The 27086-nt window shown below is 34.2% G+C and overlaps 1 protein-coding gene and 1 long non-coding RNA gene across 2 annotated transcripts; both read right to left on the bottom strand.

Moving 5' to 3' along the window:
- Window positions 1-7967: 7967 nt before the first annotated feature.
- On the bottom strand, window positions 7968-9041 carry LOC138137341 (uncharacterized). Its single transcript, XR_011161700.1, has 2 exons — window positions 8382-9041; window positions 7968-8319 (listed from the first exon to the last, which is right to left on the bottom strand). It is a non-coding gene; the product is annotated as an uncharacterized lncRNA (long non-coding RNA).
- A 13226-nt stretch (window positions 9042-22267) lies between these two features.
- Window positions 22268-23447, bottom strand: LOC138137003 (uncharacterized). Its single transcript, XM_069056305.1, has 4 exons — window positions 23196-23447; window positions 22633-23138; window positions 22487-22586; window positions 22268-22282 (listed from the first exon to the last, which is right to left on the bottom strand). The coding sequence occupies exons 1-4, from the start codon at window positions 23445-23447 to the stop codon at window positions 22268-22270; spliced, it is 873 nt and encodes a 290-aa protein (XP_068912406.1).
- Between the last annotated feature and the right edge of the window lie 3639 nt (window positions 23448-27086).

Genomic DNA, 27086 nt, shown 5'->3' with positions numbered 1-27086 from the left:
ACTCAAATCAACGGTAAAGTTCTTGACTATGAAATTAATCTGAATTAACCAAAGAAATGCATGAAAAGCAAGAAAAGCTGTTGTAGAACTTCGTGAATTTGTTGTAGGAAAAATCGATGTAGATTTTCTTTAAGGTCACATATGTGTGATCGTTTAGCAAAAATTTGAAATGCAAGTGTCTGTTTTTGGGAATTATCTTCTTGGGGGACTCAATTCCAACTTGTACACCTCACTAGTAATATGGAGCACTATTGGCATTTGCTGTGACCTACCATCAACTATTCTTTGTTTTATAACTAGTGGATTTTATTTATGTTAATGACAATTCCACTCAGAAAATTTCAACCAATCAGCTTGTAGTATTTCGAATCATTGGACCAATTAGGAACGAATTACACCATGGTCCTAAAATTATCGAAAAATTATCATATATAATATACCAAGGGACAGATATATTGCCGGAAATTTTTTCGAGCAGTCCTGACAGACGAGTGTTTGTCGCAAGAAAATTACACGAGGGCTTCAGCCCGAGGGTAATTTTGAGCGACAAACACGAGTGTTGGACTGCAAGAAAAAATTTCTGGCGATATATATCTGTCCCGAGGTATATTCGGAAGAGAATCGCCCGAAAAAATTTTTCCCTAGGGAAAATTTCCGCTTAATTAAATTGTGATTCTTTGCTATTCAAACAATTCGGAGTTGTGATTTGCCAATATAAATCATGTGACATTTGAGGGCGATTCTCGCTGTAATCATCTCCACCTGCCTAAAATTATCGCTGTAATTTTCTCCTCCTTCCTCGAATTTTGATAAACTCATTTTTGATCCATAGGAAAATTTTTGTTGTTTTCAACTACGTTAACTAACGCTTTGAGTCATAAGAACACGCATAAATTTAAAAAATTGTATAAAATTTAAAAATGAAATTTTCCTTCGTGGAATTGTCATGCCGAATACAACTCGATGGTACGAAATTGCGGGAAATTTTTCTCCTCATTTTACTCGTATTTGTTTCTTAGACAATTTCCACTCGTTCGCTACGCTCACTTGTGGAAATTGTCGTCGAAACAAATACCCGTATAATGAGATCGAAAATTTCCGGCAATTTCGTACCCTCTCGTTGTATTACTAATGATAATTTAACGAGTGTTTAAGTTTGTATTCCATTTAAAATTAAACTAAAACTATTACTCTAATTACACAGATTAATTTTTATTTTTTTACTAGCTGACCCGACGAACTTCGTACCGCCTCAGAATCAATAAATGTTGTGTTAACTTATTAGCTGAATTGAATTAAGTTTTTTTATTAAGATAAAATGAATAATCAAAATGAAGGAGATTATTGCACGTGATGTGCAAATGTGATTAACTCTGATGAATTTACGACAATTCATTGATAGAGTACTGAAAAATTAAGTTTTTTCGGTAAATTCATTTGCAAGACGTGAGAGTATAATGAGCAGTAGAGCAAATTGCTGTGTCCCGAGTTGTAACTAACTATACTATACAGTGAATTTTTTATCAATGAACCATAGGAATTGACATGGTGTAAACTTTATTTCATGTCCGAAAAATAATTTTGAAATTAGCAATTGACGCGAAATAAAGTTTATACTTTATACCATGTAAATCTCTATGGTTCATTGATAAAAAAATTCACTGTATAAAAATAATCCAGAATTAACAATCACCATAAACGGATTGAATATTTTAATGAGTTTGGTTGGGATGCAGTCAACATCTGACGGGAAGAAAATATGGAAAATTAAATTAAAAATTGGAAAGAGAATTACTAAGCATATGCATGTTTGTTGGAAACATTTTGTAGATGAAGATTTTGTTCCACTGGTTTGTTGGTTTGATGGTTTGTTGGACGCACTGTTCACTTGTTTTTGTTTGATAGTTTCGAGGTTAGGTATGCCGCACAGCAATAAATGTTCAACCCTAAAACAGCTTCCCCCGTGACGTAGCATTACTTGGAGTAGCATTTAAATAATTACAGACAGTTGACGTACTTAAATGCATAATTAGTTATATACAGGTGCGATACACTGAATATGTGAATAAGCCCATTTCTAGCGTTAGTCATGACATAGCAGCGGGTATGTTCGCAATTTCTGCAGGGATGTTAGCCTTGTAGGGTCCTTTGATGGTTGATATAAACGCGAGATTAAAAAAAAAACAAACAAAATTGCAAGGGGACAAATCGGGCGAGCGGGCTCTCTACTATAAATTGCCCCTTATTGAGGTGAGACTCCAGTTCTTCGTCTTGTCACACTCCCGGTTTGTCTGAAATCATGGTCTAAACGTAGTGACCCATGTAACAATTGATTTCTGGTTCGCGACACGACCCAACATTGAAGCGATTTCGGAAGGGTTGCGATCACAGAAAATCAGTTTGAAAAGTAGACCTCAACGGCAAACGCAGGCTTTCCACTCTTCTAACGTATGATGGCAGCTGACAGGGGGATAGGGAACAAATCTTTAAAACCACGGCTTTCGAATGAGACCACCCCCGCCCCATTACGACATTACAGTCTGAATAGCGCGCATTTCAAAAAAGGAAGTTATGTTGTCGCACCCTGTACAATGCAAAAGTACGTGTTGTTGATCACCATTGATCACACTTGCTGTTAAAACTCAACTGACGTTAAATCTCAATTAAGTTCAAATTGTCGATGCGCGCACAATAACAGATTGTGACAGATGACATAACCTTTCAAAATGAATTTTCTTCATAATTTTTTTTTCGTTAGTTATTCCATGTTTTAATAGTTATTCTGCTAATCGGGGCGGAGACAAATCCAACAATATAAAGATCATAAAAATCTGTCCAGCCGTTCTTGAGTTATAAATAGCGTAACTAACCCGACTTTGTTTTATATATATAGATATTTTTATATTTAATATACATACTTCTGAAAAGTCGAATAAATCGGGCATTAAATTTTTAATAATTTATTAATTTACGATACACGTTGTGTCAGTGGACGTTTTCGTCCAATTTCGTCCGCCAGGATTTTGGGACAAAGTAATTAAAGTATTATCATCAAGCGATTCACTGACCAAATCAAATAAAAAAATTACTTATTATCCCTTTGGATCCCCTGAGGAGTGGAATTTTTAAAAGTCACTTCTTAGAGGATGCTATCAGTCAAGCTTGTATGGAGTTTTTTACAAAAATAATTAAAAAAAAAAGAAAAAACTGCAATAGAATGTTATCGATTTATTTTATGTAAGTTGCGTACAAGGTAAAAATATTTACTTAACAGTGAATTTGTGCAAAATGTAAATTTTGTGTGAAAAATCTACCTTCCTCACCGTTGAGTACTTGAAACATATTTCATGCTTGCCTTTTTAATTTTAAATAATTATTTATTACAAAATTTATTTAAAAAGAACCCTTTTAGATAAAGTGCATCAGATGAGGAGGTACAATTGTACATTCCACTTAGACAGATAGTTTATACATATTATGTACTTATAATATAGGTATAATAAGGATTAACAGTAGTATTTGTTTGGAATTAGTTGTATTTCAGTTGATAAAGAACGAGAGCATAAGTTAATGCTGTACGAAATGTCTGTAAATATTATTTAGACTGAATTATTTAATGTCATTTTCAACTTACGGAAAGTCCAAATTTGTAGTCTAAAGTGACTCCAGCGAACATAAATCCTGTGGGTTTTAGAGTATTTGACAAAAAAATCAGCAGAATCTTTTTATTTTCTACATTCCACTCGTACCAGGCGCAAGACGATAGAGTATCAAAAATTCGAGTTGTCTGAAATATAAATGACTTGATGTGCTGTAAGTAGCTATTTCTACTGACAACTCGCCTCATTCAGAAGCATTTGGCCAGCCACGCAGAAAATAATAACAATAAAGATGTTCAAAGAGATCATTAAGATCGAGCGAACACTCAAAATGGTGCTCATGTTTTCTTTACACTAAAACGAATGATTAGGAATTTTAAACACAAAATGGCTCAATAAAGAAAGTTAGTTTGGACCACCCTTAAAAAAATAATTCTTCTGCAAACAAGATATAAACAAACACTTACGTTCAGAAAGAAAAAAATCATTGAAATAGTACAGAGGGCACCCAGGATCACAAATACTGCCATCGCTAGACGAACAATTTCAAGAAGCATCTTTATTATGCTGGAAAAACATCTTTAAAAGTGAAAGTATTAAATTGGGCTTTTACTTTTTGATGCAAACGTGATGATCGATGCAAAAACGCAGTTTCTGAGAAATTCTGGTGTGAAAAATTGTTTGGTCACTGGAGTTTTCAAAGTTGTCAGAAATTTGCAAAATATGTTCGTTAATAAGAAACATCTGCACTTGCAAGCCTAATGTTCCGTAAAATAGAGCCCCGCTGAGCCGAATTGACGAGAACAGCACAAACGGCATAGTCGAATAAAAAATCCAATCAAAAATTATCCCCCAAGTTCCAAAATGATTCTCAACGATTATCGAAATAAGAATCCATTCTTTGTGATCACCGAATATAGGACACATGGCCACAGACAAAATTAGACAAATACCAAGAAAAACAAAATTGATTATCAAAAATGTTTTCGATTTGGCTATAATTTTTTGGCGTGCTTCGACACCGGCGCTATCTTCTGACCAATAGTAGTTTTCAAGTTTACTCGTTAATTCTGAAATTTTCGGTTCAAGAATTATGGCAAATACCATCGTTACTAAAGCCTAAACAAATAATTAGTGATTTTTTACATTCAATTCTAAGGTATTTTAGTTACTTACATAAAGCATCAACATCATCATGCAGCTGTATTTGGCAACCAAATCGACGGTAAAGTTATTGACCATGAAGTGAATCTGAATTAACAAGACAACCGTGTGAAAAGTCAAAGAAAAGGCGTTGACGATCTTCGTATATTTGTTGTAAGAAAAATCGATGTACACTTTCTTTAAAGTCACATATGTGTGATCGTTTAGCGAAAATTTGAAATGTACGTGTCTGTCGTTTGGAATAATCTTCTTGCGGGGTTCCATTGCAACTTGCACCCTCTCTAGTAAAGGAACAATTCAGGCATTCTTTTTTGTTTCATAGTTAGTGGATTTTATTGATGTTAATGATAATTTAACGACTGCCTTTGATTTCGTATTCTATTTAGAGTTAAACTAAAAACTATTACTGTAATTACACAGATTAATTTATGAACAACATTATGCTTTTTCATTTGGGAGTTAGGGACCTGACCTGACCTGACCTGCTGAACCGATCGTCCACCCAGCCTATAGCTGGCGTATGGGAGTTGGGCCACGTTACCTGAGTTTTATAGGTATTCCGCAGGGTAAGGGATTCAGAGTGTACTATTGCAGGCAAAAAAAAAGGGACATCAACGCCATTGTCTTGACTTTTAATGTGAAATAACCCTTACCTGTTTCCAACCCTACTTTGAATTGATTGACGTTGTCATTAAGTATTGTAGGTTGTAGGGAATGATTGTAAGTAAGCACGGAGTGAATATTTATTTCATGCAAAGTTCCAATCAAAATCTACCTTTATCAAAAGAAGAGGGCATTTGGAAAAGGAAAATAGGAGTATAGAATAAATTTTTAAACTGTCAGCTGGAATAGTGTCAAAAAAATGACAATAAAGCTTGAACAACATCGAATTTTTCAAAACCGACACAAATTTGATGTCGCACTTTTTTTGCCCGCAATAGTACATGGGTTGGACCACGCTACCTGTCTTATTAAATCATATTAAACAGTTCAAAGACAGATTCATGGCTAACGTCCGAAGATTTCAAAGAATGAATACCAAAAAATAATCTTAAATCTCTATTTCGGTTTTCACTTATTAATCCAAAGGTATAAATTTTTCTAAACCAGCACTGCGCAAGGTGAAACTTGCAACCTAAAGTCCATTCACGTTGGATTTTCCTAGTCAAGGTCAAACAATTCAATATTATGGCGGTGTGATTTTTACTTCAAAAATGCTTTAGCTGTGTATGTCACCAATACGGGCTGATAAAGTAACCAAGTCATTCGTAGACTGTAGAGGTTATGTTATTCGCTGTCAGCAAAGAAACATTTTCATTTCTCAAATATTGTTTTTAGAGGATAACAGTAGGTAATAATACATCCATTTTGTTATCATTTGCACTAAAAATAGTGTCAGTTCTTAATCGGTATGATAGGATTAGGAACATACAATAGGTAGATACCTAACTCGTACCTACTGCTGTTGTATTTTTCTGCTTGCCCTAATGATTAAGTGAAAAAACCCTTAATGACTACAGTGATGACTGATGAGGAACCAGAATAAGTTATAGAAAATGAACCCAATAGAAAATTGTGTGAAGTTTCTTTCATTGGAAGCGATGGAAGTAAGGAATGCATCTAAATGATGGAACAAATTTGGCAATAAAATTTCAGTTATTCAGAGACACTTATACGTTTTGATTGTGGTTGTGACGTTTCAAGAATGTATTGTTACAATTGCATACCACAAAAGAAAGGTGTATTTTGATTTTTAATGATTTTTTTCTAATTTAAGTTTTTTCGATGTACACATTACCTTTAAAATAACGTTGTATTGTTAAAACTGCTCAATAAAGGTCGTAAATAGATTATAATCATGTTAATACATACAATACATTAAATATTAAAGGATTCTGACTAATTAATTTTCGAACTGAAGCTATTTTTTCTTGAGTCCGTATTAGCTTGCGGGTTTCGTCACATTACGTCAGTTGTGGAAGGTTAACGCAATTTTAAAATTAACCTTTTTTCTTTTCGCCATGGTAAAATCACCCAGGAATAGAATTTTATTAAAAAATCTGTGACTTTATTTCACACGTCAAACTAACATTCAAAATTAAAGACGTCAAATCGCTCTATCACGAATCATGGCCAACTGTATCAAAACGCTAAGCGCTTATTATGGCCGTCCCACTCGATGATTTCTCCGTAAGAAAAATTGTTCTTGACATTTAAAAAAATCGTACGTACAGTAGAGACTTCAAGTGACGATTATTTTAATTAAAAGACAACGGATGACAGAAACGTCTTTTTTTTTCTGTAATTGGTTATGTCCATGTTAAATATTTATATAGTGAAATTTTTTTAATAAACAATTGTCAGTGTCAAAATGAAGTAAAAAACCATACTGTACCACCCTAAAATTTGGACATATGGACCAGCTGTATAACAATTTGACACCAAATCATGGTTAAGGTTATGTTCACTTCACTTCCCGTACCTTTCTTCCGTGAATTCATTTTCAAAACAAATTTAATGAGAAATCAGGAGAAACCTTTTCGAATTTGAAATAAACTCTCGCTCGTTAGGGCGCAGGCTCAGTTACATAAAAAAATGTTGACACTCAATGTGACCAATCGTATTATCATGAAAATCACAGTTTGGCTCATACCAACAAGACAACGTTTTGACAATTGTTTATTAAAAAAATTCAACTATAAGTAAATAAATTAACTGCAAGTGTTAATTGCATGCAGTAACAAAATAATAAAAATAGTAAAAGTGTAAAATAAGAAACATATAATAGGTAAGGTGTTGTGTCAATAGCTTAAAAACCATAAAAAAACGAACTCCAATTGCTTCAAAATATGAGATATAACCTCAAATTGTTTTAATTCGAATTTAGTATTTTTCTGTGTGTTGTTGGATAATGTGACTCGTGTCAGCATTAGAATAAGTGAGCACATCAAAAAGATTGTCACCTATGAAAAAAATTCAACAAGACAATGGTACCTAAATTTCCTAAAATGGAACAAAATTTTCATGGTTGCAGAGGATAACCCAAATGGACTTAATAAATACAAAGATTGGCCGACCCAGCTAGCAAATAAGTTACCAAGAGCCAACAAGTCGTTTACCAAAAAGAAACATTCTGTTTAAAGGAAAATGCATACGGAAGGAACACACAGGATGAGATCCTTAATTTGTAATAAAAGCTTTAAAAATGTATCGACACGTTTATTTACCTTTAAATGTACACTTTTCTATGAAAATAAAAAGATTTTTCAGTATTAAAATGGTGTTTGGAAATAGCGCCCTACGGTTATAACGACCGAATTTCGCCGGTCCCTTCCACGTCGTCATAAACGATATATACTGTATATGGTTTGGATAATACCAAATCTGAAACCATTGGTGAAAGACCTTGCACAGCCAACAAAATGCTCTGCTATGTTATCCACGGGTTATCAACTAGATACATAATTGCTGCAGGGTACTTTTTCCATTCAACATTAACAACGGCACAATTTTCACAGATTATGGTTTAATTGTTCTTTAGCTTGTTACTGACAATCTGCATCAAATGTAGCTTAATTTAAAAATCTTTGCAGCGGAACCTTAAAAAATCATATTGACCTTTTTTTCCACTATTTCTAAGTTTTGATTAGGTACTAGGTGCGTTCGGATACTACCTCGGAGATGCAAGCACAAATTTAATAGACTTGAACAGCTGATTGGAGATCAATCTGAAATAAACGAACGAAAATAAGGTAGGTAATTGTTCACTTTAGCTCCCGGTCGAATTTTCGCGTTTTTTCTGGCCAGACATCCTTAGGGCGTCCTCCTACATCGTTTCCCACCACTCAAACCTTGTGCAAATGCCCGTTTTTCTCTCTTGTTCCACATACCACATAAACATAACCAGATATAACCCTACTATTGTGACAGGCGCCAAAATCTCAACATCCTCGGTCGAAATACTCCTAGCAAATCGAGCTTCCTCTAATGACTCTGACGTCTAATATCCGAACGATTTAGGTTTACGTCAATTTGCTCATTTTACAATAACCGAACGATTTTGACGTAAATTAGCATAAAAATGATATAAACGAACGCAGCTACTGTCAATACTGTCATTGTGACGAATTTCGTTTTCAAATCAGTTCCTAATGTTAATTTAGGGGGCGCCACTGTACGTACGCTCCAGGGCCTACTCGACGGGAACACTTTTTCAAACCAAGTGGGACGGCCATAATAAGCGCCTAGCGTTTTGATACAGTTGGCCATGCACGAATAAAACATCGCCTTGATAAAACACGATAATGTAATGTAATGTAAAAAAAAAGGAGGCGCAGGCTTGCAACGTGACAACAATTTGGCAGAGAAAATCCAACGTAACAGTAACATTTGGCCAAACTGGGCCAAACATTACCAACTGTCTTATGTATCGCAACTTCAAAATCTACGGTCACTCGTTTAGGTTTAAAACATAGTTTTGTTTGGCAACACACAAAAAAAAATTTAACGTAAACATTTGATTAAAAAAAAAAGAGTGCCATGCGTCTGTCAACATCATTTGATAATTCTCTTGAAGAAAGTAATAGTTATCTTGAGTTTAAATATTCTCAAGACACAAGATTTCGTCTACGAACAACAGATTGGAAAATAAGTGATCAAGATTTAACTGATGCAGGCCCTTCGAACGCTAATCTTGAACATAAATTCGGAAACGTCAAAAAGTGTCATAAAATTTCTGGAGAAAAATTAGTTTTTCGATGTGAAGACTGCAACAGAGATTTCAAAAAAGAAAAGGGCCTTAAAATTCATAGATCAAGGATTCATGGACTAATGAGCCAATCGTTTTCGTCAAAATCATTTTCTTCAGAAATTAATAAAACAAGAAGGAAAACTGAAGAAATTAATAACACTTCATTTAATTGCACGGATTATGAGAAGCAATTCGGATCTCAAGATAATCATTCTAGTGGACAACAAAGATTAAATTGTAATTTGTGTCCTGGAAAATCTTTTAAGGATAATACCAGATTGAAAATTCACGTAGATAAGTATCATACAAATAGTAACCTACCAACTTCTTCTAATTTCTCTTCAACGGTTTCTATCACAAAATTGCTTATTAATTTAAAACAGCAGCTACCAACTATTAGAAGATTGCCTAAAGCTTGTAGACATTTAGCTGCTGATAAATTAAGTTCAATTATTAATAATTGTCTTTCGACCAAATCAATCTCTTCATTTGAGGATCTTTTGCTATTCTCTTATAGAGCTTTCAATGTAGCCGAGAAATCTGATAAATCATTGAATAAGCATATAAAAGAAAATCTTTCTAATTTTGAAGTACCTCAAATACGAACATCTTCTAAGAGACGAACACATTTATCACTAGCTAAGAAAGTGGAAGCAAAAGTAGCCGATTTTGATATCAAAGGAGCTGTTAAATTATTGTCCTCGGATGACTCATTAGCTTCATTCAATGAAGATGTTGCTGAAGAATTAAAAAAAAAGCATCCTACACCATCTCGCGAACTTTTTTTTCCAGACGCTTTCAAAACGGGAGACTTTTCTTTAATAGTTAATGAGCAAAACGTTCGAGAAGCTATCAATTCCTTTCCTGCCGGTTCTTCACCAGGTTTAGATGGCATGAGACCACAATATTTAAAAGATATTATATCTTTATCAGCGGGCGAAGCAGGTCAGCGGGCACTAAGAGCTTTAACAAAACTATGCAATTTTTTATTGTCTGGCCAACTTCCTTCAGAAATTTGTCATTTATTATATGGTGCGTCTTTATGCGCCCTTGATAAGAAAGATGGAGGAATTAGACCGATCGCTATAGGAAACTGTTTACGAAGATTGACTTCAAAGCTTGCTTGTTTTCAAAGTCGTAATATTGTAAATTCGTATTTATCTCCACACCAACTTGGAGTGGCAACTAAGCTAGGATGCGAAGCAGCAATTCATACTACACGTACCTTTGTGAATAACGACCTAAACCGTAGCAAAGTTGTTCTTAAATTAGATTTCAAAAACGCATTTAACTCAGTCGAACGAGATTGTATTCTAAAAGAAGTCCAATGTCATACCCCACTTCTTTACCCTTATCTTTATCAATGCTATAGGAATCCTTCAACTTTATTTTTTGGTGATCATTTAATTTCTTCTTCTGTTGGAGCTCAACAAGGAGATCCTCGTGGTCCTATGATTTTTAGTCTTGCCATTCAACCAATTATTTTATCTTTGAATTCTGAACTGAATATTTGGTATTTAGATGATGGAACCCTAGCTGATTACCCAGAAGTAGTTTTGTCCGACTTTAAGAAAGTTATCAATTTATCCAGAAAAATTGGTCTTGAATTAAACTTTAACAAATGCGAGATCTTTAGCTGTTCTGGAGACACAGATTTAAAAGTCATAAAGGAATTTCAAAATTTAGCACCAGGTATTAAAATTTGTGACCGAGGAAGTTTATCTCTTTTAGGCTCTCCAATCTTTGACCAAGGCTTCAAAAACACTGTCGAAAAAACTATTATTACAGTTGAAAATCTTTTAAATAAAGCTGAATTTCTTAGCAGACACGTGGCTTATACCTTAATCAAGAACTGTCTTTTCATACCAAAATTTAATTTTTTATTAAGAACAACTCCTTTTTGGAAATTTTCTAATTACGTTAATTCCATTGATTCTTCTTTAAAGTCTTCTTTAGAAAAAATACTTAATTTACGTTTAACTGATTTACAATGGTGTCAGTCCACTTACGGCCGTATTCACCAACGCCAGTTAACGTTAACTGTAGGTTAAAATACTTCGTTACTTTAGTTACCTATTGTTATAACAATGTTTTCGTATATTTTAACCTACAGTTAACTTTAACTGGCGTTGGTGAATACGGGCCTTTACCGATTAGATTTGGTGGACTGGGAATTCGCCGCATTTCCGATATTTGCCTCTCTGCTTTCCTATCTTCAGTTCATGGTGTTAAAAAGCTTGTTTCTCAATTACTAAATTCAAAGGATAATGAGCTTATTATTCACCATTATGATGAAGCTTTAGCAGTCTGGGATGTAGAAAATGAGAACGAAAGACCAACAATTCCACAATTTCAGAAGAATTGGGATAATATCAATATCAAAAGAACAATTGACAATGACTTAATCTTTAATTCATCTAGGGACTTGGCTCGTTTTAAGGCTTTGCAATGCAGAGAATCAGGATCTTGGTTACATGCAATACCTTCTCCTAATATTGGTACTCTTTTAGATAACACTTCCTTCCAAGTTTGTATTGGTTTAAGATTGGGTTGTAATCTTTGTACACCTCATATTTGCAAATGCAATGCGAAAGTTGACGAAATTGGCATCCACGGTCTAAGTTGTTCAAAAAGCAGTGGTAGATTTTCAAGACACACTGAAATTAATTCTATTATCAACCGGTCTTTGACTTCTATTCATGTTAATTCAACTTTAGAACCAAACGGACTATCTCGTGATGACGGAAAACGCCCTGATGGGATGACTTTAGTACCGTGGAATAAAGGTCAACCTTTGGTTTGGGACGTTACTGTCGTAGATACACTTGCAGACAGTTACGTATAAACATCTGAAGTCTCAGGTTTTGCCGCTGAAATGGCTTGCAAACGCAAACATAACAAATATCGTTCAATTATTTCGTCAAACTACATATTTAAAGGTTTAGCCTTTGAAACCTTAGGCCCTTGGTGCAAAGAAACAATAGATTTTATTAATGTCATCGGAGACCGACTTATCGCGGAATCAGGGGATTCAAAATCTAAGAAATTCCTTTTTGAGAGGATTTCCCTTGCCATTCAACGTGGAAACGCTGCAAGCATTCGGGGCACTTTTCCAGATTCCGCATTATTATCGGAAATTTTCGCATTGTAAATTAAAAATGTTATTTTATGTTAAATTTTAATAAATTTTGATTAAAAAAAGTTTTTTGTTCGACACTGTCAGAATTTTAGAACACAACTTGTCAAAACGAAACGTCAAGCTAATTTTAGAGGTTTTAAGCGATTTGGAGCCTTTAAGGGGCTCGTCGAACAAAAAAACGTTGTATTCAACTCGTTCGTGTGTAAATTGGGCCTTTTTTGGCACTCGTGGGTCAAAAAAGGCCTAATTTACACACAAACTCATCAAATAAACTACTATTCTACAACCGTCAAAAAAACGTGACATTTATGCATCGTTATCAAGTCGCAAAGTATGTCATTTTTGATAGTGAAAAAATATTTGTCAAAAAGATTCCTTGGATGCTAAAATAGTCATATTTTAGCATCCAAGGAAACTTTTTGACGAATATTTTAGCATCAAAGGAAAATTTTACAAAAATTAAAAAATTCAAAAATTTTAAAATGCGGTGGTATTTATGTATGTAACCAGTTAGGAAATGCGTTATTTTGTGTAACGAGTGGAATATTTGCGGGACGAGCGCAGCGAGATCCCGCAAAATCAGAGGAGTTACACAAAATTGCATTTCCAAACGTGTTACATACAAAATTTTTTCTAATTTAGACAAAAAAAAGTTTCTTCAAACGTTAAACGAAGTAATGAATTTCATTAATAATAAATTATTATTGTGTTAAAATATCAAGTAGGTAAGTAGGTAGGCACGGTTATTTTACTTAAAAACAAAAAATATGACAGTGTCAACTGGTGATACAATAAATTTTTCCTAACCAGTTAGGCAAGATTTTACTTTTCGTAACCAGTTACGAAAAGTGTGACGTTTCGAAACGTCAATTAATTTTGAAAAGTGTCGCCACCAAAGGATCTTAATCCCTTTGGTGGCGGCCGGTGGTCGAACTCGACCATCAGATTAACACAAATTAGGGATGGTGGTCGAACTCGGTGACACTGCCTATAGCACCGACCGTTCATAATGGTGCATAACTTCGAAGGGATCCAGGACGCATCCCAGTTCCTCCACCAAGTCTTAGCCAGCTATAATCCCCTATCCGAATTCCTCCAGAACACCTTACCGAAAGGATTAAGGTTTAGCGCAGCATGCTCACTAATTACTGATATCATGGGCCATTGTAATAAAATAGAAACTTCTTTCTTGTTATTTGCCCTGTTTCATATTGCACAATCTGCCTTGAGACAAATTCTTGATTTAGTCTGGTTTGTCTACTAACTTATTTTTATTTTTTTTTATTTTGGCATAAATTTCGGATTGAAAGTGCAATAAAACTTCAATAAACTGATACAAATTAGGATGGTTTTGGTAAAAACGTGTGTTAAATTTCGCATGAAATGATTCGCATGGGTTTGTTCTGCAATATGATACATTGGAAGCACTTGCCCATATGTGAGGAGAAAATAGAGCTTCTTCACTGATGTAATTAGTAATTATCGACTATATAATCACTGAATTGAACAATACCAGAGTTTTTGCAAGGTAGTATTTCACATAATTTTAAGAAATACTCTTCAACATCACTAGGCATCAAAAGGCATTCCGAAAAACAATTTTAAAAAATGCCCTTCTACTGAATTGGGATCTTTGTAAAATTTTGTTAACCGCAAAGATTGAATTTTTCTGTACCATGCTTGTGCTAGATGAAAACGGCAACCAATTATTTATAGCAGTGCGCCACTTAAAATTAACTGCCTTGTGAATCTATCACAATTTCAGTCGGACAAAATTGTAATTTATAAATGTGTTACATGTGCGCTAGGTGGTATTGATAACTCTGGCGGAACTCGGTCGAAAGATTAAGTAGACCCTTTTGGGTGTTCGGATTAAATCAGGTAAACTGAAGGAATTCAGACGCGGCGGGGATCCCAACGTCGAAAATTGAATTACATACTGTTGATGTTAGCTGTGTATTTTGTGAAATAACAATTGAAATTTGAATCTTCCAAACAAAATAATATTTGTTGCCAACCACGACAAAATTCCCCAAATTTAAAAACTGTTAATTTTCACTTACAATTACACGAGTGCTTTTTTTTTGTCGAAGTAAACTTGACATTTCAATGAGAATTTTGTTGCCTGGTAATTTAACGAAAAAAACTGCCTCTGAAAAAATTAGGAATCCATAGGACGAGTAATTTTTTCTGACAGTTTTTTGATCAAAACCATATCGGTTTTATTTCCAGGTTGGTGAAAGCTATTTGTGGTATTAATTGAGGTTCTTGTCATAGCGACTTAATTTTGAATTAACTAACGACAAAAAGAGTCTACCATGATTTTTTTTGACAAATTTTTTTATAAAATTCAGCGACTCCAAAACTATTTTTTTGAAAAATGAAATATATACAGTATGAGTCAATTGTGGCTTATTTCTGAAATTTTCTTAGATGCAACCAAAAATACCAATTCCACTTGACACTTGATACTGCGTTTAATTTAAATAATAAATTGAATCAAAATTGCGTTTTTGGCTACAAATGTCAAAATGACAGTGTAGGAAATTTAATGAGCAAAGTGACAACCTAAAAAGAAAACTAACGTAAAAATTGTATTCCATTTTGGAGTAAACACGCGTCAACCCTGTTTAAAAAGGACCTTTGAACGTGGTAATGTCTCCTGCGTTATGGCGATATACTCACGAATTCTTTGAGTTCTTCAATCGTAAGTAGGTACAGTTGGTTGCAAAAAAATCGGGAAACGAAAATTTTCCTAATGTAAATTTGGTTTGGCCCATTTGTCAATTAATTGTTTATTTGACAATACCTATCAAATAATTTTTTTAAATGTCATTAAATTAATTCTAACCTATTTCTCGTAAGAAGGTTTCACACTATGGAAAAAATGTACAAATGTGCCAATTTTATTTTGACAGTTCCCGTGTTTTTTTGCAACCAACTGTACAAGTGTTTGGTAGACTCTTTCTTTTAATACGCCCCACAAGAAAAATCTAAAGGCGTTGGTAGAACCATATACGTGGTCTTGTTCATGTATTCAGATCCAGCTCTTCCAACAATAAGGACTAACTCATTACTTCAAATAACAATGATGAACCTTTGCAAACATCGCGTTGTGTGCTAAATGACTTTCCCCATAGCCAGCATAGGCCAGTATTAATAACTGTCGGTATACAGATCCCGTTATCCGACACTGTCCAAAAACCACGTTGGAATTTTCAAAAAGCTGACTGGAAAACATTTCAAAATCAAGTAGAACAAACCGTTCGTTGGATCCCACCAACCAGCAGCAATTATCAAAGATTCGTAGGAGCGATTAAAAGTGCCGCTAAAAAGTTAATTCCAAGAGGATTCCGGAAAGAATATACCACATGTTGGTCGAGTACTACTAATAATCTGTTGGACAAATATCAAAAAAGCCCAAATCTAGACACAGCGGATGAATTATTAAAATCACTGAATAATTCAAGAAAAGGAAAATGGAATGAACTTATGGAAAACATGAACTTCACTCATTCTAGTCGCAGTTGTTGGTCTTTACTTCGAAAATTAGGAGCGGCTAATCAAACTACTAGATCTAAATCTACTATTAGTCCAAATTCGGTTGCTTTTCGTCTGGTTAACGTCTCAAATTCTATTAAATTAAACAAAAGGGAAATTAGAAATATGAAACGGAAATTTCATAAACAAAGAAAGTCAGCCTTAACATCGGAAATATTATCTCGTCCATTTAGTGTAGAAGAGATGCAAGAAGTAGGTAAAACACTGAATTCATTAAACACCTGGGACCAATAGATTTAAACTGGCTTAGGTCTTTTTTTAATGACATACTTTCAACAGGTAAAATACCAGCTGAATTCAAGAAAGCAAAAGTTATTGTCATACTAAAACCCGGAAAACCAGCCAATGAAGCTTCGAGTTACAGACCAATCTCTCTACTCAGCGTGTGTCATAAATTTTTGGAAAAGCTTATCTACAATAGAATTTCACCAATAATAGAAGAAAATCTTCCTATAGAGAAAGCAGGTTTTAGACCAAACAAAAATTGCTGTGACCAGGTGCTGGCCATAACATCTTACATCGAATTTGGCTTTCAAAAACGTCTAAAGACTGGAGTTGTCTTTGTTGATCTCATAACCAGCCTACGACACCGTCTGGAAAGATGGTCTAATACATAAATTGTATAACGTAATACGTTGTGGAAAAATGGTCTCACTCTTAGAAGATATGCTGTCTAACCGTCAATTCAGGGTTTTCGTTGAAGACAAAAGCAGTAAATTTCGATTTCTCAACAATGGTTTACCTCAAGGCTCAGTATTGTCACCAATCTTATTTAATTTATATATATAACATGTACTCCATAACACAAGACATGGCAAATTTACCACCGTTTAAATTAAAATCGCGTAAACCACTTTGGAAAGAAGAATTTCTCATGCAACCATTTTCAAAATCTGACTATTGGAAAGCAGCCTGGCAAGAAGTAGATATTTTCAATAAAAATCTATTTGGGGATCCTGCAAAACAAATTCCGGGATTTGACCTACCAAGGAAAATCTGGTGTAAATTAAATCGCTTTAAAACCGGCCATGGCAAATGCAATAATATGCTGTTTCACTGAAACATTCGTGAAAACTCTTCTTGTGAATGCGGTGCAGAAAAAGAAACCATCCAACACATTGTGGAAGAATGTCCCCTTACTAAATTCCAGTAAGGTTTCTCCAAACTACATCTAATTACCGAAGACGCCCTGAATTGGCTACAACAAATTAAAAACATATAATTTACCATAATTATTTTGTGAATTTCGAATTTTAATTGCATTTTTCTTCATACGAATATACATATAAAGAGGTATAGTTTGTCCAGCGAGAGATTGATGACATAAAAATCACTAAATTCTACGTAGAGAAAGTAGTACCTAGGGCACGTAAAATCTGAAATATACCCTTCAAGCAGTAACATTTTTGCCCTGGAATTATGCTCTAATTAATGTATTCTAGTATATTTTGTAGTGTTGGGTTAATTTAATAAAATTGAAAATCTCCCAATCTCTCGCTGGACGACGTATATAAATTTGCACAACAAATTTTTTCTTGTCGTCTTGTTTTAATTAATATCTCCTAACAGGGTTATCATACTGCGCACACTGGTCAAATTTAACATTCAGGAACCCAAAGGGTCCTTTAAAATACAGGTAAATTGCGCACCAGTGGTGACGACGGGCGTTCAGTCATAATAATTCTCGTTCAGGACTAGATAATGTTTTCTTTTAACCATTTGGGCTTTAACACTCCGAAATAAATATACAGTGTGGAAATTACTTATGGAATAAATTCAGTAATTTCAAAACTAATGACATTTGCCGAAAACGCTGAAACAGGTCAATTTTTGTTTTTAATAGTGCTTATTTTAAGTTACTTCACTTCACTTCTTCACTTCATGACGTCATCCATTTTTGAGCTATGACGTCACACCAATTTTTTTAAATGACAACCCCCACTTTTTTCTTCTCTATCTGATAGACCTTCCTACTACCTAAACGATGAATGAAAAAAATTGGTACCTTACATAACAATTTTTTTGAGAAATTAATAAATTTTATTTTAAAAATTTAATTTAATTTTTAATGTACTTATTTTTTTTTCTACGTGGTTATTTAAAATCGAGGGTTTACTTTAATAGATCAAACAATTTAGAAGATTTATGACAAAGAATTCGCGCTGAAATGGAACAAATCAGCCCTGACATTATTGAGCGCGGTGTACAGTGCCAAAAGTTGGCGGGGGATAATGTCAACATTTGCGTTACATTTTATTGTTAACCTTAGATGTTTGTTTGTTTTTGTTTAAGGTCAATTAAAATTTTTACATTAAAAATTAAATTAAATTCTTGAAGTAAAATTTGTCATTTTCTCAAAAAAATTGTCATCTAAGGTACCAATTTTTTTCATTAGTCGTTTAGGTAGTAGTAAGGTCTATCAGAAAAAGAAGAAAAAAGTCAGTGTTGTCATTTAAAAAAAATGGTAATGACGTCATAACTCAAAAATGGATGACGTCATGAACAAGTGAAGCAACTTAAAATAAGCACCATGAGAAATAAAAATCGACCTGTTTCAGCGTTTTTGACAAATGTCATTAGTTTTGAAATTACTGAATTTATTCCATAAGTGGTTTCCACACTGTATATTTGACTTAAAGAAAAAAATATTTTTTGACATTATTCGGTACATCTTAGGGTTCTGTAGGTAAATTGCGGTAACTTACAATTTTTACATAATTGAATCTATGTGATTCAGAAGAATTATTCCTCTAAGAACAACTGCTTCTTTATTACTTAGCCACGTAGTTTTTTTCTCAACATTGGCGCTTCTATTTTTTTTTTAGACGGTATAGTCTGAAATGTAAAAAGAACATTTACAAAATTAAAGATATGTATTTGGATGGGCCGAGTAAAAGTTTTTACTGAAGTGATACTGATAGAATAAAATGACTCACATACGTTGTAAATGCCAGCAACACTTGAACGATGCTAATCCCTTGGTTGCAGCTACCTGGGGGGCTTTATTTGAAGTCACAATACCATTCGCATGTTGCTGATTTGCGCACACCCAACTTTGCGAATGACTTCAAATAAAGCCCCCCTGGTCAAAACACCTGAACAATTTTAACCAATGGCGCAATTTACCTGCGTCCGTCTGTTAATATTATTTGGACTTAATTATTTCATCTCATTTTCAACTTACGCAAAGTGCAAATTTGTAGTCTAAAGTGACTCTAGCGAAGGAAAATCCTAAGGGTTTTAGACTATTTGACAAAAAAATTAAAAGAATCTTTTTATTTTCTGCATTCCATTCGTACCACGAACAAGGTGATAGAGTATCAAAAATTTTAGTAGTCTGAAATATTAATGGATAAATATGCGATAATTGATTTCTTCTGTTGAAACTTGCCTCATTCAGGAATCAGGAGCATTTGTCCTGCCACACAAAAGATGGAAACAATATGGATGTTCAAAGTGATCATTAAAACCGATAAGTTTAGCGGAGTACAAGAAATTAACTAGTTGAGTACATTACAAAGACAAACGACAAGATGAATACAGCAACATTTAAAACAACAGAAAACGGGTACATGACAGACAAAATGACAGGTTAAAGCTTGCAAAACAAGTAAACAAATTATGGTGCAGTTATTACAGACAGGGACGGATGAAACACTCTTCAAAAACCGTATCCCAGGTATTACTCATACTTTACAATTCGATTAATGACAAAAACAATGTTTAACTCGGAACTACGCGGTCAAGGTACGTCTTCGGGAGCTTAGAGCTGGAGGTAACAAACTTTCGGCCGCGAGGGGACTCAGAAGAATAATCTGAATCATCTTGAGATCAAGTGACGTTTATAGATATTCGGGGTATTAATGAACGTCAGACTATTTCACCGACCAAGCAAGAGTGACAGAGCGTTTCGGGGTCGTACGATTAGCATTCCTAGACCGCAGCCGCAAAGACCTAGGTCCGCCGTCCCCAACCAACCGTTTCCCGACAAAACCCCGAAGTCTCTATAACCGCGACGGAAGCTTCACGAAATCATCCCGACGCCGCTCCCGCAAAGACTTAGGTCCGCCCCCGCTAACGGCTCCAAATAACCGTAGCTTCCACAGAAATTTACTAAACAACCCTACGACTTCCTGATTGTCACCTAGCTCCCATAGGGGCGCACTTATAACATTTTACTTTAACTTTTCCGAAATCTACCAGCAACACAAAGAAAAACCCGAGTTTAATCCAATCGAACAAAGCGTAACATTAAATGATGAGAAAATTCAGCAAAACAAAGCGCAACATTAAACAATGATAAAATAAACGCTTTAAATGGCACAAATCTCGGTAAGCAACAATAAACGAATACAATAATCGCTGGCTGGTCGAGTGCCGTTAGAAAATGTTAGTCAAAGCAAAACAAAATGGACGCCCGCGGCTACTAATTTTTGAAATTACCAGATTGTTAAAGAAAATGAACCTCCCGGGGAAAATTTAGGGATAACGCTTAAAATTTACAAATCGGCGCTTCTCAAAAGAAACAGCATGCAACAAAATGATATTTACAACATACCCTTACCACGTGGTCCTGGTCTCAAAAAAAACCCAAAAAGACAACGAACGTGGGATAAATTACCCGTATGGATTAAAAACTGCCAGATACTTCACGGGGACACAAAATATCTACTCGGGACGGTAGTGTAATTGGTTCGGATTTAACTTACAAATTTGAGGAATTGGATCGCTCTTCGCAAGAGGTATTCGTTTCGAAATGTGAGAGTTTCAATGAATCAGCAATACAGGATCAGCGAACACGAAATTCTTTTTTATTGTGACAACTCAAAAGTACAATTGTTTGTTATTATATGCCTACTATATAATACAACACATGGCAACACCAAAGGGTAAAATTGCCAAACTCCAACACGAAAAAACAAAAAAAAGTCCCCTACCCCCTTCAACCACGCGCACGAGAGACCGCTTCACCCCCGCTATATTTCCGCTCTCATAGTTGCCAACTCTCCAGGATTACCAACCCCATCCCATAGTTCCTAGTCTAGCCGCTAGTACCTCCAGATTTGGCGCGCTCTCGTGGCGGTACCGGGAATTAAAATTTTAAATTTTAAACTGGGTCACTACAACAATATTATTCTTTTTCAATATGTACATATTTAATATACTTCTGAAAAGTCGATTAAATCGGGCATTAAATTTTTAATAATTTTTTTTGCGCAATTTCGTCCGCCAGGATTTTGGGACAAAGTAATAAAAGTCTTTATCATCAAGCGATTCACTGACCAAATCAATTTAAAAAAAAATACGTACTATCCCTCTGGATCCCCTTAGGAGTGGAATTTTTAAAAGTCACTTCTTAGAGGATGCTATCAGTCACGCTTGTATCGAGTTTTTCACAAAAATAATTTAAAAAAAAAAAAAAACTGCAATAGAATGTTAGTGATTTATTTTATGTAAGTTGCGTACAAGGTAAAAATATTTACTTAACAGTGAATTTGTGTAAAATGTGAATTTTGTGTGAAAAATCTACCATCCTCACCGTTGAGTACTTGAAACATATTTCATGCTTGCGTTTTTATTTTAATTATTTATTACAAAATTTATTTAAAGGGAACCCTTTTAGATAAAGAGCATCAGACGAGGAGGTACAATTGTACATTACACTTAGTTAGTTTATACATATTATGTAGTTATAATATAGGTATAATAAGGATTACCAGTAGTATTTATTTGGAATTAGTTGTATTTCAGTTGATAAAGAACGAGAGCATAAGTTAATCCTGTACGAAATGTCTGCAAATATTATTTAGAATGAATTATTTAATGTCGTTTTCAACTTACGTTAAGTCCAAATTTGTAGTCTAAAGTGACTCCAGCGAAGGAAAATCCTGTGGGTTTTAGAGTATTTGACAAAAAAATCAGCAGAATCTTTTTATTTTCTACATTCCACTCGTACCACGCACAAGACGATAGAGTATCAAAAATTCGAGTAGTCTGAAATATAAATGACTTAATATGCTGGAAGTGGCTATTTCTACTGACAACTCGCCTCATTCAGAAGCATTTGGCCTGCCCCGCAGAAAATAATAACAATAAAGATGTTCAAAGAGATCGTTAAGATCGAGCGAACTTTCAAAATGGTGCTCATGTTTTCTTTACTCTAAAATGAATGATTAGGAATTTTAAATACAAAATTGCTCACTAAAGAAAGTTCGTTTGAACCACCCTTAAAAAAATAATTCTTCTGCAAACAAGATATAAACAAACACTTACGTTCAGGAAGAAAAACATCATTGAAATAGTACAGAGGGCACCCAGGATCACAAATACTGCCATCGCTAGACGAACAATTTCAAGGAGCATCTTTATTATGCTGGAAAAACATCTTTAAAAGTGAAAGTATTAAATTGGGCTTTTACTTTTTGATGCAAACGTGATGGTCGATGCAAAAACGCAGTTTCTGAGAAATTCTGGTGTGAAAAATTGTTTGGTCACTGGAGTTTTCAAAGTTGTCAGAAATTTGCAAAATATGTTCGTTAATAAGAAACATCTGCACCTGCAAGCCTAATGTTCCGTAAAATAGAGCCCCGCTGAGCCGAATTGACGAGAACAGCACAAACGGCATAGTCGAATAAAAAATCCAATCGAAAATTATCCCCCAAGTTCCAAAATGATTCTCAACGATTATCGAAATAAGAATCCATTCTTTGTGATCACCGAATATAGGACACATGGCCACAGACAAAATTAGACAAATACCAAGAAAAACAAAATTGATTATCAAAAATGTTTTCGATTTGGCTATAATTTTTTGGCGTGCTTCGACACCGGCGCTATCTTCTGACCAATAGTAGTTTTCAAGTTTACTCGTTAATTCTGAAATTTTCGGTTCAAGAATTATGGCAAATACCATCGTTACTAAAGCCTAAACAAATAATTAGTGATTTTTTACATTCAATTCTAAGGTATTTTAGTTACTTACATAAAGCATCAACATCATCATGCAGCTGTATTTGGCAACCAAATCGACGGTAAAGTTATTGACCATGAAGTGAATCTGAATTAACAAGACAACCGTGTGAAAAATCAAACAAAAGGCGTTGACGAGCTTCGTATATTTGTTGTAAGAAAAATCGATGTACACTTTCTTTAAAGTCACATATGTGTGATCGTTTAGCGAAAATTTGAAATGTACGTGTCTGTCGTTCGGAATAATCTTCTTGCGGGACTCCATTGCACCCTCTCTAGTAAAGGAACAATTCTGGCTTTTTTTTTGTTTCATAGTGGATTTTATTGATGCTAATGATAATTTAACGACTGCCTTTGATTTCGTATTCTATTTAGAGTTAAACTAAGACTATTGCTGTAATTACACAGATTAATTTATGAACAACATTATGCTTTTTAGTTAAGGAGTTAGGGACCTGATCTGACCTGACCTGACCTGCTGATAGTGGAGCAGAATCACATATTTAGCTCGCTTATTTCTGAGAGACGGTGATTCCAAGGTATAACTAAATGAGACCTATACTATCTTGTAGAGAACATTTTGGGGCATAAGGAATGGTCATCTACAACTTTTTGTAATAGGACCGAACTTTGAAAACGGCCTTTATACGTAGTTGAGGTGTAGTCCAAAAAACTACGTTTCTCGTAACATTTAACGCTGTGTTAATTCAACTATTGAAACTATAATTATGATTTTCTGTATATTTGTAGTAAAAAGTACAGCGCTTCGCATAGTAAATCGGAAATTTCGCAAATATCGATAGTTTTGAAAAAAATAATTAATACATTTAGATTAATCAAAAATGCGCATCGTAAACTTCACTATGTGAAATGTTGAAAATTTCGATACACATGCAGCGAGTCAAATGTAACTAAGATATTGGAAAAGTTTTTAAAAAAAGAATTAAGTCAGTAGCCCGTATACTTTTTGAGAAAATAATTGTAAAATTTTGAGTATATAAATTTTTTGTATTTTTGCTAAAATTTACCTATTTTAAATGCTTTCTTCGTCATCTTCATTCTCATATACCTAAACAAGAAAAATTGTTGTGACATTTTTTGCAAGAGCAATCTGCAGCATTTTAAGCCTTCCTTCATGCACATACATTTATTATTTTGGCATCATTGGTCTGTGCAAAAAATGTTTTCCATTGTAGCTAAAACAGGTTGTAAAATGCCCTTATTTAGATTGGGAGATTTTAAATTGTATTAAATTAACCCAACACTACAAAACGCACTAGAATACATTATTTAGAGCATAAGTTCATGACAAAAATGTTATAAACTGCTTGAAGGATATATTTCAAATTTTACGTGCCTTAGCTATTTCTTGCTCTACGTAGAATTTAATAAATTTTATGTCAAATGCGTGCGAAAAAGGGCCCTTAAAACACTAAAGCTTTAAGGTCGCTTAGGTAACAAAAATTTCACCTACATTTTGAACAATGATAAATAGACATTTATACACAATTTATGGTAGCAACGAAACAACAACAATTGAATATTTCTATATCATTATAATTTTTAGATTTTAGTGCAGGTATAATAAAAAATAGCGTATGATACACGTTTATAAGGGCCTTTAAAGAACTTGCGACGTTAAAAGCACTCCGCTACGCGTCGTGCTCTTTAAACTCGTCGCGCGTGCTTTAAAGGCTTCCTTATAAACTTGTATCATAATATACTATTTTTGATATTGATTTACTTTGAAGACATTGTTCTAACATTTTTTATAGGAACAGGAGAATCGACGAGAAATAAAATTTTGCTTTTTTTTGTAATGGTATTGCTTATCTATCCTTCTTAAATAAATAAAAAAAAATAAACAATAAATGTATGTGCATGAAGGAAGGCTTCAGATCCTGGAGTGATTGTTCTTGCAAAAAATGTCAGAACAATGTTTCTTGTTTATTTGAGGATGAATATGACGAAGAAGAAAGCATTTAAAGTAGGTACTATCGCGGCCATCCAAAAGTGAACGTTTTTTTTCTATAGTTTGATTTTTGCTCTAAATCATAGGCGTCCTAAAATGTCAAAGTTTGACACTAGCGATAAAAAAATTATGAAAACTATTTTTTTTTAAATGCTACATCAGCCACATCTCACTCCGATGCAGACAGCTGGGGCTATTGCAAAGCTAAAAGAAAATTGGTCGTTGGCTGCTGTCGCGAGAGAATTACATTGCAGTAAGACTTGCATCTTCAATACGTATAAAGAGGGGTTGGCAAAAAAACAGGCTTGAGAGGCCAATGCGAATAGGTGTTGGAAAGGTTTCTTTACTAAAGTTTACTTTCACTTTAATAATGTATTAATTACTTCTTAGTCTCATTTTTATTATTACAACTTTTTATTATTAAAATAGTAACGCCTGCTGCACGAACGCCAATGAATACAGCCTGATTTAATCTAACGAAAAATACGGAAATTTTCACAAGCAATCGTTCACTTTTGGATGGCCGCGATTGTACATTCTAGCAAACATACAAAAAAACTATGCTTATACTCAAAATTTTTGTCTTTAAACAGCTACACTCCCTACGAGTATATCGATTGACGACTAAATACAAAATACCCGTGCCGGGTTATACAGGGTGTCCCCAAAAAAGAAGACGAGTCCATAACTCCGTTATTTATCGGAAGATTTTAATTATCTGTACACCAAATTAAATGGTTGTTAATAGGCTACAAAATGGCCTAATAAATTCAAGTATAGCCCCATGGACTTCAAAGGTAAACTGTCAAAATATTTTTTTTCAAATGGGATTACATATTTTTTTTTAGTAATTCTGATAGAGATTTTTATTTTGAAAACAACAATGTATCACAAATATACACTTAAATACCAAAAATCCACAAAAAAAAATTAAAAATCGCTACTATCGTCTATGTTCTATGTTTTGCGCTAAATATTGGCGGCATATTGCGCAATCCCACATGTTATTATTTGTCATTTGTTTTTCCAGCTACCTTAATTTGGTTATTACATTGTAACGCAATGCATTTTGATAGCTTTTCGCTTGGTGCTCGTCATTTGTTTCAAAAGTTAGTGTTATTTTTTTTTATGTGAAGTTATACTTGTGATACATAGTTGTTTTCAGAATTAAAATCTCAATCAGAATTACTAAAAAAAAGTATGTAATCCCATTTGAAAAAATTTTTTTTGACAGTTCAGTCTTGAAGCCCTTGCAGCTATACGTGAATTTATTAAGCCGTTTTGTAGCCTACTAACAACCATTTGATTTGGTGTATAGATAATTAAAATCCTCCGATAAATAAGGGAGCTATGGACTCGTCTTTTTTTTGGGGACACCCTGTATCTGCCTGCCAGGAGCCGCCCGGCGCGTTCGCTCGTCGAATAGAAAAATCATTTTCTCAAAAAGTATACGGGCTACTGATTTATTCTTTTTTTTTAACTTTTTCCAATATCTTAGTTACATTTGGCTCGCTGCATGTGTATCGAAATTTTCAACATTTCACATAGGTCCCAGCAGAGTGAAGTTTACGATGCGCATTTTTGATTAATCTAAATTTATTAATTATTTTTTTCAAAACTATCGATATTTGCGAAATTTCCGATTCACTATTGGAAGCGCTGTACTTTTTGCTACAAATATACAGAAAATCATAATTATAGCTTCAATAGTTGAATTAACACAGCGTTAAATGTTACGAGAAACGTAGTTTTTCGAACTACACCTCAACTACGTATAAAGGCCGTTTTCAAAGTTCGGTCCTATTAAAAAAAGTTGTAGATGACCATTCCTTATGCCGCAAAATGTCCTCTACAAGATAGTATAGGTCTCACTTCGTTATACCTTGGAATCACTAAAAGTCATAATTTCAGTCCGATTTTACTCCACTATGA

This window comes from Tenebrio molitor, chromosome 8 (assembly GCF_963966145.1).
Source record: "Tenebrio molitor chromosome 8, icTenMoli1.1, whole genome shotgun sequence".
Classification (NCBI taxonomy): domain Eukaryota; kingdom Metazoa; phylum Arthropoda; class Insecta; order Coleoptera; family Tenebrionidae; genus Tenebrio; species Tenebrio molitor.
This window is presented reverse-complemented; position numbering and strand designations above follow the sequence as displayed.